Source organism: Loxodonta africana, chromosome X, assembly GCF_030014295.1.
Source record: "Loxodonta africana isolate mLoxAfr1 chromosome X, mLoxAfr1.hap2, whole genome shotgun sequence".
NCBI lineage: Eukaryota > Metazoa > Chordata > Mammalia > Proboscidea > Elephantidae > Loxodonta > Loxodonta africana.
In genome coordinates, this window is record NC_087369.1 from 158,679,118 (window position 1) to 158,694,650 (window position 15,533).

The following is a 15,533-nucleotide window of genomic DNA, read 5'->3' on the forward strand; positions in this document are numbered from 1 at the left end:
GAAAGGATTTGGCACAGGAAGCTGATTGTTCACAGTCCAACAAGAGGGGCATTTAAAAATACCTTGGCTCTACCTAAAAATATACCTCACTAAAGTCTAAAACTTAGGGCCCATGAAGGTTAATCATCTAATAAAATAAGAGCATTTCCCCTAGGTCAAGGCTTAAGTTTATTTTAGGGGTGTGGCACTGTCAAAACTGGCCAGTCTCCCTGCCATAATTTACTAGCCTGGATAAGAAAGCTAGAAAAGCATTTCGGGGGGAGGGGCAGGGTCGAGCACAATGTGACTTCCCTTTTCCCAGGCTTAGTTTTTGACCTTAACATGTAATAAACTTGCCTGTAACATCCTGGTTTTTATTGTTATGTCGTTTTCCTGCTAATCAGGAGTTACCGACAATTTCAGCTCTTTTTTAGAGTTAACTTTTCATTAAACATTTGAAGAGCGTAAAAATTGTAAAATTCATTCATTTATTCGTGAAGCACTTAGGATTCCCTACTGTATGCTGTAGGACAATGAAGACAAGCAAACACCACTTCGGCCCTTGGTCTGGTAGGGGCATGGTCTGGTAGGGGCAAAGTGTGAACAGGGCCCAAACCAATGGCAGACACTAGTAAACAAGACAGTGTGGAGCCTGGGACAGTCCCTGAGTGAAGGCCAACTGCTTGCCTTGAAGTTCAATGACTAAAGCTATTTTTAGGGTTCCTGGTGGGACCATGGCTTGGTTTTAAATGAGGCTTGATTAACTTTCTTTTTTTTTGCTACTTTTTCATTCATTTTTCAACAAATAGTTTCTGAGAGCCTCCTGTGAGCTGGGCAGAATTCTAGGTGCTGGGGCCAACAGCAGCAAATATCATCAAATTCCTGCCCTCATGGAACAGAAGGGAGAATCGGACGGCAATGAAGGTAAATAGGTGTAATACATAGTAGGTAGTCGTCATCGTTGTTGTTAGGTGCCACTGAGTCGATTCAGACTCATAGCAACCTCATGTGACAGATTAGAACTGCCCCATAAGGGTGTTCTTGGCTGTGATCTTAATGGGAGCAGATTGGCAGGTCTTTCTCCCGTGGAGCCACTAGGTGGGTTCAAACTGCCAACCTTTTGGTTAGCAGCCAAGCACATAACCATTGTACCACCAGGGCTTCTTACATACTAGAAGGTCCTAAGTACTGTAGAGAACAACACATTGGGGAAGGGGGATAGGGAGAGTGTGGGGGGGAGCATGGTTGCAATTTTAAATACTGTGATCAAAGAAGACTCCACTGAATAGATGACTTGGCACAAAGACTTGAAGGAAGTAGAGGAGCAACAGTGAGATCTGTGCCTAGGGAATCATTGTTGGGACCTTGACGTGAGGGTGTGTCCAAGGAGGCCAGTGAGGCTGGAACAAAGGGAGACAGGGCAAGGGGGACAAGGGATGAGACAACAGTAGTGATGGGAGGGGGAGGGGTCATGGAAGGACTTATAGGGCATCCCAAGGACTTTAACTTTTCCTGAAACTGGTTCCAGGTAACCAGTCTTCAGCCATTTGATGGCCTGTTAAGTGTTGTCTTCATCTGCACTCATATAATTACTTTCACTGTGTGAAAGGCAGGAGATTTAATTTGCCTGTGGGACAAAGTATGTTCATTGGGTATATAGTGGGTATATGCACGTATATACCCACCCTGTTCTATTTTGTCTGATGCTAAGGAGATTTTTTTTTTAAGGAGATATGATTGCTTGTGGAAAAAATTGCTCCCCTTTTCAGTATTCTGCTGATCTGTAGTGCGTACCAAGGAGGACATAGAGTTAAACATCTATAATGCCCTTAATCTGTTTATTCATAGTGCCTAATTCCCTTTAATTATCCTGGTAACACAAATCTATCTATTATAATTACTTTTATTGTTAACAGCACGAAAATGAATTATTTATAGGGCCAAATGCAAGCTCCTTAGGCCTAGAAAATAGATTAATAAGGTTGGCTCAGCATTAAGCTATGCCAGAGCAGAGTCCAAATTTTATTCCGGTACAGGGATGACTTTCTGTGTGGCCTCTCTGGCTCTGGAGCAAATTTGGATGCTGAGTAGCCCCGCAGGTATTTATATGTAGTGTTTGGTATTTTTACTGGATCCTATTCTTCTCCCTTGGATCACCTAAAATGGTTAAGAATTTTCTAGTGGGATTAAGGTTGTGATCTCTGGGGAGGGGTGGGACATCTGCTCTCGGTTATTTTTGTGTTAGCTGCTTCCCCTTAAATGTATGTTCACAAATGGGCCACAGCTTTATCAGCTGAGGTTGAGGGAAGACTGGTCTAGGTGCTGCTCCTGAACTTGGCCTCTGAGCAATGGCTTCTCATAGACACTCAGGTAAAAACTTAACTGTTCTTGATCTTAAATTGAGCAGTTTTATTAAGACAGTGAATCCATCCTTTGACAAAAAGGTAATTTGTGATTAATGAATTTAGTTGCATCTAAGTCAGTCAGTCATAGTTTGTCTGTTTTGTTCTTGCCTTCTAGTACTAGTTCAAAGACAAGATTATTCTTATTCAAGTCAAGTTAGCAGTTTGAATGGTTCGACATTTTTTAGAAAGTAACAAATAAAATATTAATATATTTTTGCATTTTCCAGGACAGCTTATGAAACTATAAGAAATAGTGTGAGGAAAGAGGGTTTGTTTTGGCTAGGAATTTTTGGTTATTTATAAAATATAATCCTTCATCTGGACATTGCTTTAAATCTAATTTAAAGTGTTTTAGAAAGACATAAATTGACTGTCGAGGTAGAAGGGGAAATGTTGATGACTAAGAAAGTCCGTAATGACTTACCTAGCTTCCCCTTTTCTGAACAGTGGTTTTAATCTTCCTGAAGAAACAGCTACCATCCTTTTGATAGTATGCTATTAATTGTTCCTGTCAGAAAAAGAGGCAAAGATTCAGATGCTCGAGACCATCATTACCATGAGAGTCTTCCTCTTGTTTTGTAAACTGACATTAAGAAAGCCCTTTTATTTATTTATTTATTTCGGCCATCGACAAGACACCTGTGGAATAGGGGCTGAAGGACAGGGAGGTTTCCGAGAAAGCCCAGCTCTCGGAAGTCAGCCTGCTGCCTGGCTCTCCCCTGAAGCCGGGAACGGCACTTTTGATCTCTCACCCTCTGCCTAAGTGACGGTTCCCTTTCTTTGAGCTGGTAAATAAGAAACCAAGCACTTTATCCTGACTCCCAGCTTTCAGTGAAAGGGACAAAGTCAGCATTGGTGACAGGTTTTTGGAAAATTTGTTCCTGAAAATGTGTAATTGCCTGTCCCTTTTCAACAGTTGAAATACTTTTGGAAATTTCTCTTTTGGTGTTTTGAAGCAAATACGCTGCAGTTGAATTCCCTACTTTAGTGAATTAATATCCATTGTCTTCCTTGTTCCCAAGTGTTCAAAAGCTGTCTGGGTTCCGCCCGCCCACCCCACCCTCTGGAGCCGTTTTACAAACATGGTACCACATGCCTGAGATTGCGGTTATCAGCCAACATACACATTCTCTGGGTGTAGGCAAACTAGTCAGCACCAGTTGTTCTAATGTACCTTGAATGCATGTTAACTGGTAGAATAATGCCTCATTTTATTTACTCATTTAGTGTCAGAATAGGGAAATATATTTGAAAGGTGACATATTTATAGCATACTCAACCTCGAGTCAAATCCTTATGTCATTCTTGCTTATGTAAATCTAGAGGCTATGACTGTGGTTAAAATTTGAGAAATTATTGACACCCTTTAGATGATTTTTAAAATTAGTAAATACCGTTTTGTACTGCATTAGAGTCATAGGTCCATCAAAGCCTCACAGAAAGAAAGTCAGTGTTTCCCTGAAATAGGTTTTGTATAGACAGAATACAGCCTCCGGTAACTGAATCAAAATCCATTTTTAGCGGCCCTCCATATACCGAGAGGAAATTTCGAGGACCAGAATTTATGCTTTTGTTACTGAACACTTTCCACCTGCAAAATTATACAGATTCAGTTCTTTCATCCTTTGGCCTTTCAAGTTGAGGAATGGGGTGGGGGTGAGGAGGGCAGGAAGATCATTTGCCATATTCACCCAGCTGTTAATTCCCTTTCCCAGCCACTGCCCCGTGGGCTACACACACCTGTCAATCTGTTGTCAGGGCGAGAAGAGAAAATGCAAGGGGCGGCGAGAGAGGAGTGATAAAATGGGATGGGATTCTTAAAACAGCTGAAAAATGGTAGTCAGAAGATTTGGTCAGAGTGAAACTGAACGTTTTGTACTTTTAATGACCACCAGATCACCGCCTACTACCTCACCACAACTAGAGAAACTAAAAACACATGTTTAATAGCTGCTGGGTCAGAAGCTTGGAAACCCTGGCTTTTTCCTATAGGAAAGACAGAACGTGCAACGTTAAAAAAAGCTTCACTAATGGACAAAATAGTACTAGACCAGAATGCGGCCCGCTGGAATTCCAGTGGCACCTAATTTTTCGTTTAATAGTCTGTATCTAACCTTCCTGATGCCACATATAATCTAAGTTACTGTTACTTGTATATCAGTGACCCAAAAGAGATTTATGTTTTTGTTTTGTTTTTTTTTTAAGACCAGTGTACAAGTGAACTTGCTAATAATATTGACTCATTCTGTACATGTGCAGTTTTTGAGGGGAAAAATACTTTCTGATTTTCTATGAAACTCTATGAAATACTACTTCTCAGCCATGACTCATGAACTCTGTCTCATTGCAGCTATTTAGGTATTTATTCCCAAACGACTGACGACACCTCTAGGCGTGTTAGCATGTTTCCACACAAGTGTCCTATTCATCAGCTAAGCCTTCATTCCATTTGTTGAATGTTCTCAAGAAAGCAATATACCCTTTCTTCAGAGGCCAATATTTATATGTGGAGTGACTAATGTACGGGTATGTTGGACTTAGCAATTAACAGACCAAAAATAACCTGAATTTTTTTTTCCATTTGGGTGGCTGTTCATTGTTTACACTGTATGTTATACCACCCAGGGAAAGCACATAGTTACAAAAATGCTACCTAGTCATAAGATTCACTTTTCCTTAAGCATTGTTATTTTGAGCCCCTTGGGCACCAGGGGAAAAAAATGAACGTTAGCAAGCAATACATGAGAAAATACGTATAAAAACACAAAAAAGACTCATTAAATGCAACTTGAATCTTCTCTAACGAGTGACTGGAAACCCTGGTGGCGTAGTGGTTAAGAGCTACAGTTGCTAACCAAAAGGTTGGCAGTTCGAATCCACCAGGTGCTCCTTGGAAACTGTATGGGGCAGTACTACTCTGTCCTATATCGACTCGACGGCAATGGGTTTGTTTTTTTTGGTTTTGGAACGAGTAGCTTATAGTTAAGAAAAAACATAAAACAACAAATGTGACAATGTTGTATTGCTTGTATATGTATGTGATTAAATTGAAAGCCAAAACTGTTTATCGAGATTCCAAGGTTTATTTAGGTACCTCTTAGCATTTTGGATGTAGTTCAGGAATTTTCTGAAAGAGGAAGTTTGGCAGTTAAGTGAAGTCAGGCAACCATCTTGGAATAAAGATCCAAAATGTGATCACCCAGTCACATTTCTAACTGTATCCTAACCCACTAAGTCTGTAAAGGACTGGAGGCTAGACTTCTGCACCTTAGGGTCACGTGATCTGTCCCCCTGTTCTGGGTTACATATCCCGGGCTCCCAGTGTATTTGCAAAACTTCCTGTGATAGAGAAATCTGGCTACTGAGTACAGACGAGGGCATTACAATAGTCAAAGAGCTGCCTTAGGGCAGATGTCATGCCCTTGACAAAGAAAGATAGGCAGGAAAGGAAGTAGCATGGGAATTACACGTGTCAAATATCAAACGTTTCGTTTAATGATTGATGACATGCCCTTTTCCAGATAACAGCATTAGGTCAAGGCAAACATATCTGGAAGTTTTGGAAGGTTAAAAGGCTTCATATATCAGGGACTTAGATATTGCTAAGGGAATTAAAAAAAAATGACTCCCTAAAAGGTGAATGCCTAAGTACATGTAGGTCAGTAAGATTAGAGGGAGCCCAAAAGAAGAGGTAAAGGGCCATCTTCCATTTTTTTCTATGCTGTTACCGTTTCTAAACAAAGGAAAGTGCAAAGCTCCTCTCTCCTCGTGAAGTCAAAGCCTAACTGTGGCTTTAGACTCTGTATCAGACAAAGCCTACAAATCTGGGTATTTTCTGACTTTTAGGAACCTCTTAACCCTTGCCTATCTCAGCATTCTCATTTATAAGCCTTTTTCCTAGAGTCGCTAACTTTTTTGACATGGTAACTATCTTTTCAGTAGGAAAGTATTATTCCAACCCCATCCCAAACACGCTGTGTAAAGGCTTGAAATAGTTTTGTACTAAATAATCATAACGTTAGAAAAATACATGGCAAGCTAATTCGGGTTGCTCAGAGTTCCACTCCGTTAGATTTATTGCAGAAAAAGTACTAAAGTTCATAAACTTGACATAGACATTGTTAGCATACTTTGAGTATTTCCAGCCTCTTTACTTATTAGGCAATAAAGCCAGCATTCCTAGAAGTGCCTCTTTTATCTTGACAAATAAGTGTTTCCCCACACACAAAACAGGCTTCAGTCAACTGTCGAAATCAGCTATAAAAGAATATGCCCTTTTGAAATCTGTTCTTCCATCTGGATACAGACTCTTTGGGTTTAAGTATATGGCAATGGGGAAAATCAGATGACCCTGGATTTTTCGTACTACAGAAGAAAATAATCTTGCCGAAAGCTAGGACTCAAAAACCCCAAGAGGTGGGACTCTTCTCAGTGGTACTATTAACTTGGGGTTGATTCTTTTAATTTTCCTTTTCCTGGGTTTAAGACCCATTACCATAGGAATGATAAAAATGGCAAGCAACTTCCCATTGACTAAAGTACACCTTGGTACTTCCATGTTCATTGGTGGGCCATGGATTGTTTCATCGTCTGGGTGCCTAGAAATGCTGAGTGATTTGTCTTCTAGAACTATGAAAGTAACCAGTGAAGAACTTGGCACTAGTAATATAACAGCTCGGAAAGTGTGTGGTTTTAAAGTGGGGAAGACTTGGCAGGTAAGAGCGCTCTGGTGCCGTGAACCGTAGTACAGTTTGCCTTCTCTTCGGAACCTCTCAACACCCTGAAGTAGAATTTACTGTTTTCTAGTGTTTTTCCTTTTGCATTACACTAATATCTGTATTTTTACCAGAAAGCTAGGTCTCAAAAATTCCAAGAGGTGGGACTCTTCTTGTGGGACTCTATGTGGTACTCTAATACAAAACTATGTGGAATCCATTTCATTTTTGAAAGACATCAAAAGAGAGTGATGATAAAATGAGTAGGCTCATAGTGTTGTCCTAAATAGAGACCTCAGTAAGGGAGAATGAGGAATTTTCAAATATGGTCCAAGCAGATAGCCTCTGAAGTGCTAAACCAGCTATGATTACTAGCCATGAAGGAAGCCAGTGCTGTCTAATCTTCCAAAGTCTGTTTTCCTGCCAAATGGCATTTAGGAGCCACTGATAATTTCATTTCGTCGGCATTTACTGTTACGGGAGATGTATTTAGTTTCTCCACTCAGCTCTTAACAAGAAAGTAAATCTTTGTTTAGTGCACAATTTCAAAATGGAAAAGCTAAGACAAGGATTTTATGTGACGGGGAAGAACAGCAAGAATGAAATAAGGAAAGCGATTTTCAGCATGTTATCTCTGTAACCGGTTCTTTTTTGATGTGAACACAGAGGCTAAAGGCAGGTAAAAAGCTGCCTTGTGTAAACAGGACACGGTTCAAGGAGATAGACTCTAGTTTCATTGTGTCCCTACTTTGTGTGTCGAACCCAGTTATATAAGGGAACAGCCCAGTTTTCTTTTTAGGGAAAAGTAGAAATAACTAACTATCCTCTAGTCTTAGGAAAGCTTTTAACTGTGGCACAACTGTCCTTGCACAAGTGTGTCCCGAGTTTGCTTCATTTGTCAGTTCTCTGGAGATGGGGAGGGGGGCTGTCTGCATGTCAGCGTGTCCAGATGCTGTGCTCGTCAGCAGCCTGGTTCTCTTTGTTTGGAGGCTCACTTCAGAATCAACGTGGTTCTGAGTGAGAGTTCAAGCAGCCTTTGCTAAGGCGGGTTCTGAGACACAGGGTGTGGTTTCCTTAGCTCACTCTCTGCTATTTGGTTGCCTGTGGCAACAGGAACCAAACAGCTTGGACATGTGTTTGTATAAAACAAACTGGGAATGGGACCCAAAGTGGGAGTTTGGGGCCTTTCAGTTCGTGGAAGAGCTGCGGTGAGTACCGGGCAACTGCTCGTTTTTTTCCCTTCCTTCTTTGTCTCTAAATTACACTCTGAATGCGTGCTAGCACAATAACCATGTTTACGGATAGTCCGAGAAAACAGTCTCCATTCTCAGGTTTCCTGGGCAAATTAAATAATCGCTATCTGTTAACCCATGTAAGTTTCTTTTTCCGGGGGTGGTAGGGAGAGGAACAAATTTGCAGAAGTTTAAAGCCGTTGAGAGCTGTTTAACAGAAACGCAACAGGATTCGATTCGTAGGAAATGAGTTGACAGGGGTTGCGGTGGAGTGCCTTAGCCATGCGTGTTATGTTGTCGGCGGGGTTGGAAGGAGGGTGGGCCACGCAAAGGGCAGGAACTTGTGGAATCATCATCAGCTTAACACTTTAAAACAAAATTTTCTTCGTGTTTTTTAAAAGCCATTTTTCAGATCATACTTTAAAATGGCCATTTTTAAACCTGTAAGTGTCCCAAATAGTGACACTTCTGTGAATATATTGATCTGCATTCGCTTGAACAAAGGGACCCCAATTTTGGTGTGTCACACAGCTGCCCCTCACTGTTTAGAATTCACAGTCCCATAGATTGCCAGCACCAGTTGAGGAAGCCAGTTTTATTGATCTTTTGTTCCTGTCTTCATCAAGCCTCGAAAGTCAGTAAATGAAATTGGAATAAAGGGATTTAAATCTTTCCTGCCAGATTCAAAGTAAATGTAAACCATTTGAAATGCATCCATAAGGCTTGCTTCTGTGCCTAGGTAGCATAGAGAGTCGGCAGTAAACTTTTTGAGGCTCCAGAGGCTACTGTCCTCCCTAAAAAGTGACCGAGGAGGAGCGAAATCTGGCGGAAGGGCTCCTGGCTCCCGAGCTACTGCCTAGCCCCTAAGCAGAGTTCTCGGCAGCCTGCGGAGGCAGCACAGCTCTTCTCTGCGGAGCTGTGATGCCCTCACAGACTGCGTGTCTGCCTGCCCTCCTCAGCTTGCGGCCACTGCCCAAGGCTGTGCCTTTTGTCTAAGTTTCTTCTTTCTTGCCTGCTCTATGCCACCTTGCACTCCTTCATATCACTGCTCAAAGCACCCCAGAAGTCCTGTCTGGTCCTCTTGTCTGCCTTTGTATTCCTGGTGAGCCAGCATGGAGGTCTGTCCAAGCAGGGGTTTTTCCCACCCCAAAGACTCATGGCCTTCTGGCCAGTGGGGAACTAGACTCAGGCTTCCATCTCACCAGGAGTTGGGGTGAAATATCTGTCACCTTGGTGCCTGGGGGCCAGCTGGACTCGAAGGAAAGCTGTGCCCTGGTCTCCTAGACCCCGTGGATTCAGACTGGTTTTCTCAGACTGGTGCAGAATCGCCCAGGGGTCTCCTGGAGCCTCCCCAGCAGAGCACTCTTGGGGTTTCAGTTGGTCATTTTACTCTGCCTGCTTCCCTTCACAGGTCCCTCCAGCTACAAGGTGGGCACCATGGCTGAGAAATTCGACTGTCACTACTGCCGGGATCCCCTGCAGGGAAAGAAGTACGTGCAGAAGGACGGCCACTACTGCTGCCTGAGGTGCTTTGACAAGTTCTGCGCCAACACCTGTGCAGAGTGCCGCAAGCCCATCGGTGCGGATTCCAAGGTAACAGTCATCCCCACGTGGCATTTGAGTGTAGTTTGTCCTCATCACTGTAGCCACCTGAGGGGAAGGCAGGACAGGCAGTGACGTGTAGGCGAGGGAGTGGAGGAGGCCCAGGAGCAGGTCCTCGTTCTGCCCTGGACTGGCTGCCCTCGAGGAAGCCCTTGCCACTGCCTGGGCCTTCATTTCCCTAGCTGTCTGAGGTGGGGCCCACAGCGGCTTGTGTGATTTTGCTTCATTCTTAGGAGCTGCATTATAAGAACCGCTACTGGCACGAAACTTGCTTCCACTGTTACAAGTGCCATCGCCCTTTGGCCAATGAGACCTTTGTGGCCAAGGACAACAAGATCCTGTGCAACAAGTGCACCACTCGTGAGGATTCCCCCAAGTGCAAAGGGTGCTTCAAGCCGATTGTGGCAGGTACTGCACACGCTCACACCCCCCCGCCCCCGGAGCTAGGTCACAGGGCCTGTGGCTGCCACCCTGTAGCTGGCTACCAGGGATGAGGCTCCGAGGGCAGCGATGATGTGGGTTTGCTTATGATGATGGGGCTAATGTTGCTGTTAGCTGCTTTTAGATTTTAGCATATATATGTACACATATATACACGTATGTATGCGTACACATATATGCTCGCACACACGCACACACTCGGAAACTAAAGAACACTGGAGAGAACTGTCTGTGGCAAGAGAATGAAGTGAAAAGTATGTAGCGCTTTCTCATTTGGGTATAGTAAGTGACCAAAGCATGCTTTTTCCCAGCGCCTCTAGAATTCTGGGTCAGGTCATTTCCCCTTTTGAATTTGGAAGGCCACGAGGGGTCTGAGGGGGGAGTGGGGATTCAGGCATCTGCCCTGAAATCATGAAGCTGGGGCCCCCTCCCATGACAGGATCCTGGGTTGGCACCAGCAGGAGCCAAACATTAGAGACGAGGCCCCATGGGCATGAGAATTAGAAGCTTGAGGCCAATCACTGCAGGGACTGCATTCCCTCAACTCGGGAGGGGCCGGGGTGGGGAGCTGAGTGGATGCAGCCCCCTGCAGAGCACTGTCAGTGGGGCTATCTGATTGCTTCCCCTGCAGGAGATCAAAACGTGGAGTACAAGGGGACCGTCTGGCACAAAGATTGCTTCACCTGCAGTCACTGCAACCAGGTCATCGGGACTGGAAGCTTCTTCCCGAAAGGGGAGAACTTCTACTGCGTGACTTGCCACGAGGCCAAATTTGCCAAGCATTGCGTGAAGTGCAATAAGGTATGTTGCCGTGGGAGCTCTGCGTTCACTCTTGTTTCTACAAGTGTTTGACAGTCTGCAGAGCACTTGCACACACACTATCCCATTCCATCCTCATGACAGCCCTGTGACGTAGGAATTATTATGCTCACTTGACAGATGAGGAAACTCCGGTAGAGAAAGCAGTGCTGTGGCCACATCAAGCTGTCATGTGTGTGCCCACTCCGGTGGCCCCTGTAGCCGCCATGGTGTGGGGTGCTCACACTGCAGTCTGGGTTGGGCAGCTCTGGCTTTGGTGGCCTGGCTCCACCACTTAAGAGTTGCCATGTAACCTTGGAAACGGGCTCACCTCCTCTGAGCTTCAGTGTCTTCATCTGTAAATTGGGGATAATAATAGCACCTACCTCCCATGGTTGCTGTGGAGATTAAATGAGATATTGTATACCCAAGCGCCCAGCACAGTGCCTGGCACATAGTAGGCATTCAGCCAAAGGGTTGTTGAATCTGAATCCGGTGCTACACTCCCTGGTCTAGGCCATCACATCTGGAGGAATCACTTACCAGGATCAACCCTGGCATGCCGATTGCTTTGTGTGTGTTACCTGTTCTAAGAAGCTTGCTGGGCAGCGTTTCACCGCTGTGGAGGACCAGTATTACTGCGTGGATTGCTACAAGAACTTTGTGGCCAAGAAGTGTGCTGGATGCAAGAACCCCATCACTGGTAGGCTAAAGAGTCCTTGCTAAGTCTGCCAGACTAGGTTTTGCGCTTGGTAACCATCTCTCATTTTCCTATGTCGTCGGTTTCATCCACAAAGGCCCCCAAGAATGCCCTTCTTCCCCTGCCACTGTGGTCCTAAAGGCCCCCCCCCCATAGTTTGGATTCTCCCCCAGGCCAGGTTAGCCTTTGCAATACAGAACACTTCCTGACCACTGCTGATGAATGCTGCCGGGAATTCACATGCCTGAGACCCACCGGGCCACAGGCACGCACTACGTGGGGCTCTGGGAGGGGGGGCGGGGGGGGCGGAGGTCGTGGGGAGGGGCCGGGGTTGGGGAGGCTGGTGAGAGTGAACCTGGGATGCTAAAACCCCGTAGATGAAGGTTAGTTCAGAGTTGCCTGTTGGCAGTAGTTTGCGATCAGAAGCACAGCTAATCACTTCATTCCTCATCTCGTGGCCGCGATCCAAGTGCCCTGGGCCCTTCCCCTGCCTCCAATGTTCCCATCTCCCCGGGGAGCCTTGAAATGTACATTTGAGAAGACTTTTGCCATCCTCAGGGAAAAGGACTGTGTCAAGAGTGAGCCACCCAGTCTCTAAAGCTAGGAAGCCCCCAGTGTGCCACGGGAAACGCTTGCCTCTCACCCTGTTTCCCAGCGCCAACATCCGGGGCAGGCATCCGGGTGGAGAGAGAACTTGTCCCTCGTGGGTGGTTGTTCTTTATAGAAAAAATCGAAGCTTAGCAGCTCCTCGAGGCCCGGTAAGTGCACACCCCACAAACAGCCCAAGTTTGCCTCCTGGTGGCCACTTTGATGCCTTGGCCCTGACCTTTAAGAAACTGGTTATGCTGGGAGGTCGGTGCGCGTCACAGGGTGTTAGCAGTGGCCTGGGAATGTGGGGACTGAAGTCAGGGATGCCCTTGGCTGAGCCCTGGCATCTCTGCAGGGCTGGGGCGGTACTGGACGTTGAGCGCCATAGCAGGGGAGCACTGGTGTCGGGCAGAGTGCGCGGTGGTGGAAAGGGGTGGCCGGGAGCCGGGCGACATTGGCTCTGTGTGCTTGTTGGCTCTGCGACCGGGACAAGTCATCATTGTATCTCTCTGCATCACAGTTGCCTCACCTGTATTCACTCAGCTGTCTTTTTTCTTCTCTTTTGTTTTCAAACAGGGTTTGGTAAAGGCTCCAGTGTGGTGGCCTATGAAGGACAATCCTGGCACGACTACTGCTTCCACTGCAAAAAATGCTCCGTGAATCTGGCCAACAAGCGCTTTGTTTTCCATGAGGAGCAGGTGTATTGCCCCGACTGTGCCAAAAAGCTGTAAATGGACAGGGGCTCCTGTCCTGTAAAATGGAATCTGCAGCTTGTGCTTTGTGTCCTCTTCCTGCCCTATACCATCAATAGGGAAAGAGTGGTGTTTCACCTCCTCAAAGTTGTTTCTCTGTCTTTTTTTCCCCCATTTTACAGTATTACTCAAATGAAGGGCACACAGTGATCATACTTAGGATTTAGCAAACAGCAACGCTGCGGCAAACTTCACTTCTCTGTAGCTGGGATCTGAAAAAATTCAAACTTAGATTGACTCTTCTGCATGTTTATCATAGAGCAGAACAGTGCTATCCATTTAGCCACTTAGTGATGTAAGCAAGAAGCATAAGCGATAAACCCCCCACTGAGGCAGCTTTCATGGCTCAGCTGGGACCCACTGTGTAGTCACACGCATAGTCACATGCAGGAGTTGCAGCGGCTGCTTTAACTCAGGCTGCTCACCCAGCTCTGTGAGCAAAGAACTCCCCACAATGCATGGTTTAACGTCCTCATCCAAACTCTTAGCTTCCTTCTGTTCTTTGTGCTTTCGAATGACTAACTCGACTTTCCAGAAAATTAACATCTAACGTAGCTGTACTTCTATCGAGAACTGACCTTTCTCCATACTAACGTTTGAGTTCCCTGTGCGGTGTGTTTTCTGAGTGTTCCTACCTTAAAGTCTGGAACATGCAGGTGATTGGGAAAGTGTAGGCAGATTCGAGAAAAAAAAAAAAAAAAACGAGCCTGTTATGGATGAACATCGTCACAGCGGATACTTTTGGAAGCTTAACAAAACTAACCCCGCTGTCCTTTTTATTTTTTTAATGAATATTTTTCTTTGTTTTAATTAGTAGCGACATAGTTTGAGTTTTGAAACTTGCATGACACTATTTTAGCCCCCTCGAACCTTCCTGCAGTTTTGAAATTCATCCCACAGAAGTACAACTCTACAGGGGTAGCTGAGCAAGTGCCAGAGCCGTCATCGACATGGATGTGGCATTTCAAAGCGGTGACGAGTTGAATCCCTTGTGACATAGTAGTTGTCAGCTCTTTGTCCATGTGTTAGGGAGGGCCACCAAGTCCCTTCTCTTGTGATTCCTAGGACTTTTCCTCAAGAGCTTAGCTGGATCTGTGGGGGAGTGGGAGGCCATCATCCTCACGGGCAGAACGGGATTTCTACCTACTGCTTATAAGAAATGCAGGATCTCCTCCTTACTGTATTCTACATTATTACATAGTCTAATGAGACAATATCAGACGTAAACATGTAATGACAATATGTATTAACATTCTTGTAGGAGTGGTTATAGAAGCTGATGCCTCATTTCTACATTTTGTCATTAGCTGTTCTCATCTAACGTTTCAGTGTATCCTTACAGAAATAAAGCAGCATAACAATAGCTTGCCTCCTGCCTTTTATTTCATTCTGCCCAGTGGAATCACTCTACAGCGACACGCCTGATCCAGAAACCCGAATGATGCCTTTCTTTACTCCAAGGATATACTCGGTTCAGTGCAGTTGCGTGGAACAAAGGAATTAGAAACCAAATCAAACAAACGTCCAACACCACTTCCAGCCAGTAAAAAACCACTTTTGATCCTAAATCGCACTCCCAGGTTTTCACATCCCTTAAAAATGATGGATTAATTTTATGTAGCCGGGATCATGGGGTTTGGGAAGGGAATCCCAGATAAAGGATGTCATTTGAAAATTGAAAATAACAGCCGGTTTTGTTCAGGGCTTCCTCATTGCTCCTCTCCAGCAGCGTTTTTCCTGTGCCCTCCGGAGCCCTGCTAAGCACCACTATGTCCTCAGCTACTGCGCCCTCTACTGTTCGGTGTTCATGACAACCTTGCCCTTGCTTGTGGATGTTGCTTATTTGAGAGGCTGCACATTTTGGCCCATGTACTTCAGCTAGGGCAGAGGAGGAAGAGGTTGCCCTCATTCCAGCTCCCCAGTTGCTGCTTTTAGAGCCTCACTACTAAAAAAAAACGCCAGTGTAATTCACCTCTGAGGTTCATGCTCTCGGACATATGACCTACCCACACACGTCATTTCAGGATGGCATAAGAGGCCCAGTGAAGCATGTCTGATTGCACTCTCGTCCCCGTGATGGAAGGGTCTACAAGCCATAGGGCCCCTAAGGTGTTAGTCTTTGATGAACCTCATGTCAAAGATGATAAAAGCAAAGGGCAGTCCTTTGGGACTAACATCTACCATCTTAGGGCTGCCATAACAAAACACCATAAACTAGGCCGCTTTTAAGAGCAGGAATTCATTATTTTGGTTCTAGAGGCTGGGAACCCGAGATAGGGTGTGGGCCCTGGTGATTCCTTCTGAGGCGCTGAGGAAGAATC

General features: G+C 45.1%; 1 protein-coding gene across 4 annotated transcripts; it reads left to right on the plus strand.

Moving 5' to 3' along the window:
* The first annotated feature begins 814 nt into the window (after positions 1-814).
* Positions 815-14,575, plus strand: FHL1 (four and a half LIM domains 1). 4 transcript variants are annotated; one of them, XM_010600048.3, is made up of 7 exons: positions 2,211-2,349; positions 9,743-9,924; positions 10,167-10,341; positions 11,006-11,175; positions 11,689-11,875; positions 12,431-12,630; positions 13,037-14,575. In XM_010600048.3, exons 1-7 carry the CDS (start codon positions 2,328-2,330, stop codon positions 13,118-13,120), a joined length of 1,020 nt encoding a protein of 339 aa, XP_010598350.1. In that variant the 5' UTR covers positions 2,211-2,327; the 3' UTR covers positions 13,121-14,575. The 4 variants fall into 4 exon arrangements, with proteins under 4 accessions (XP_023395238.1, XP_010598350.1, XP_003420543.1 ...); XM_023539470.2 differs by lacking the exons at positions 2,211-2,349; positions 12,431-12,630 and adding an exon at positions 815-903; XM_003420495.4 differs by lacking the exon at positions 12,431-12,630 and having other exon boundaries at positions 2,213-2,349.
* Positions 14,576-15,533: the final 958 nt, after the last annotated feature.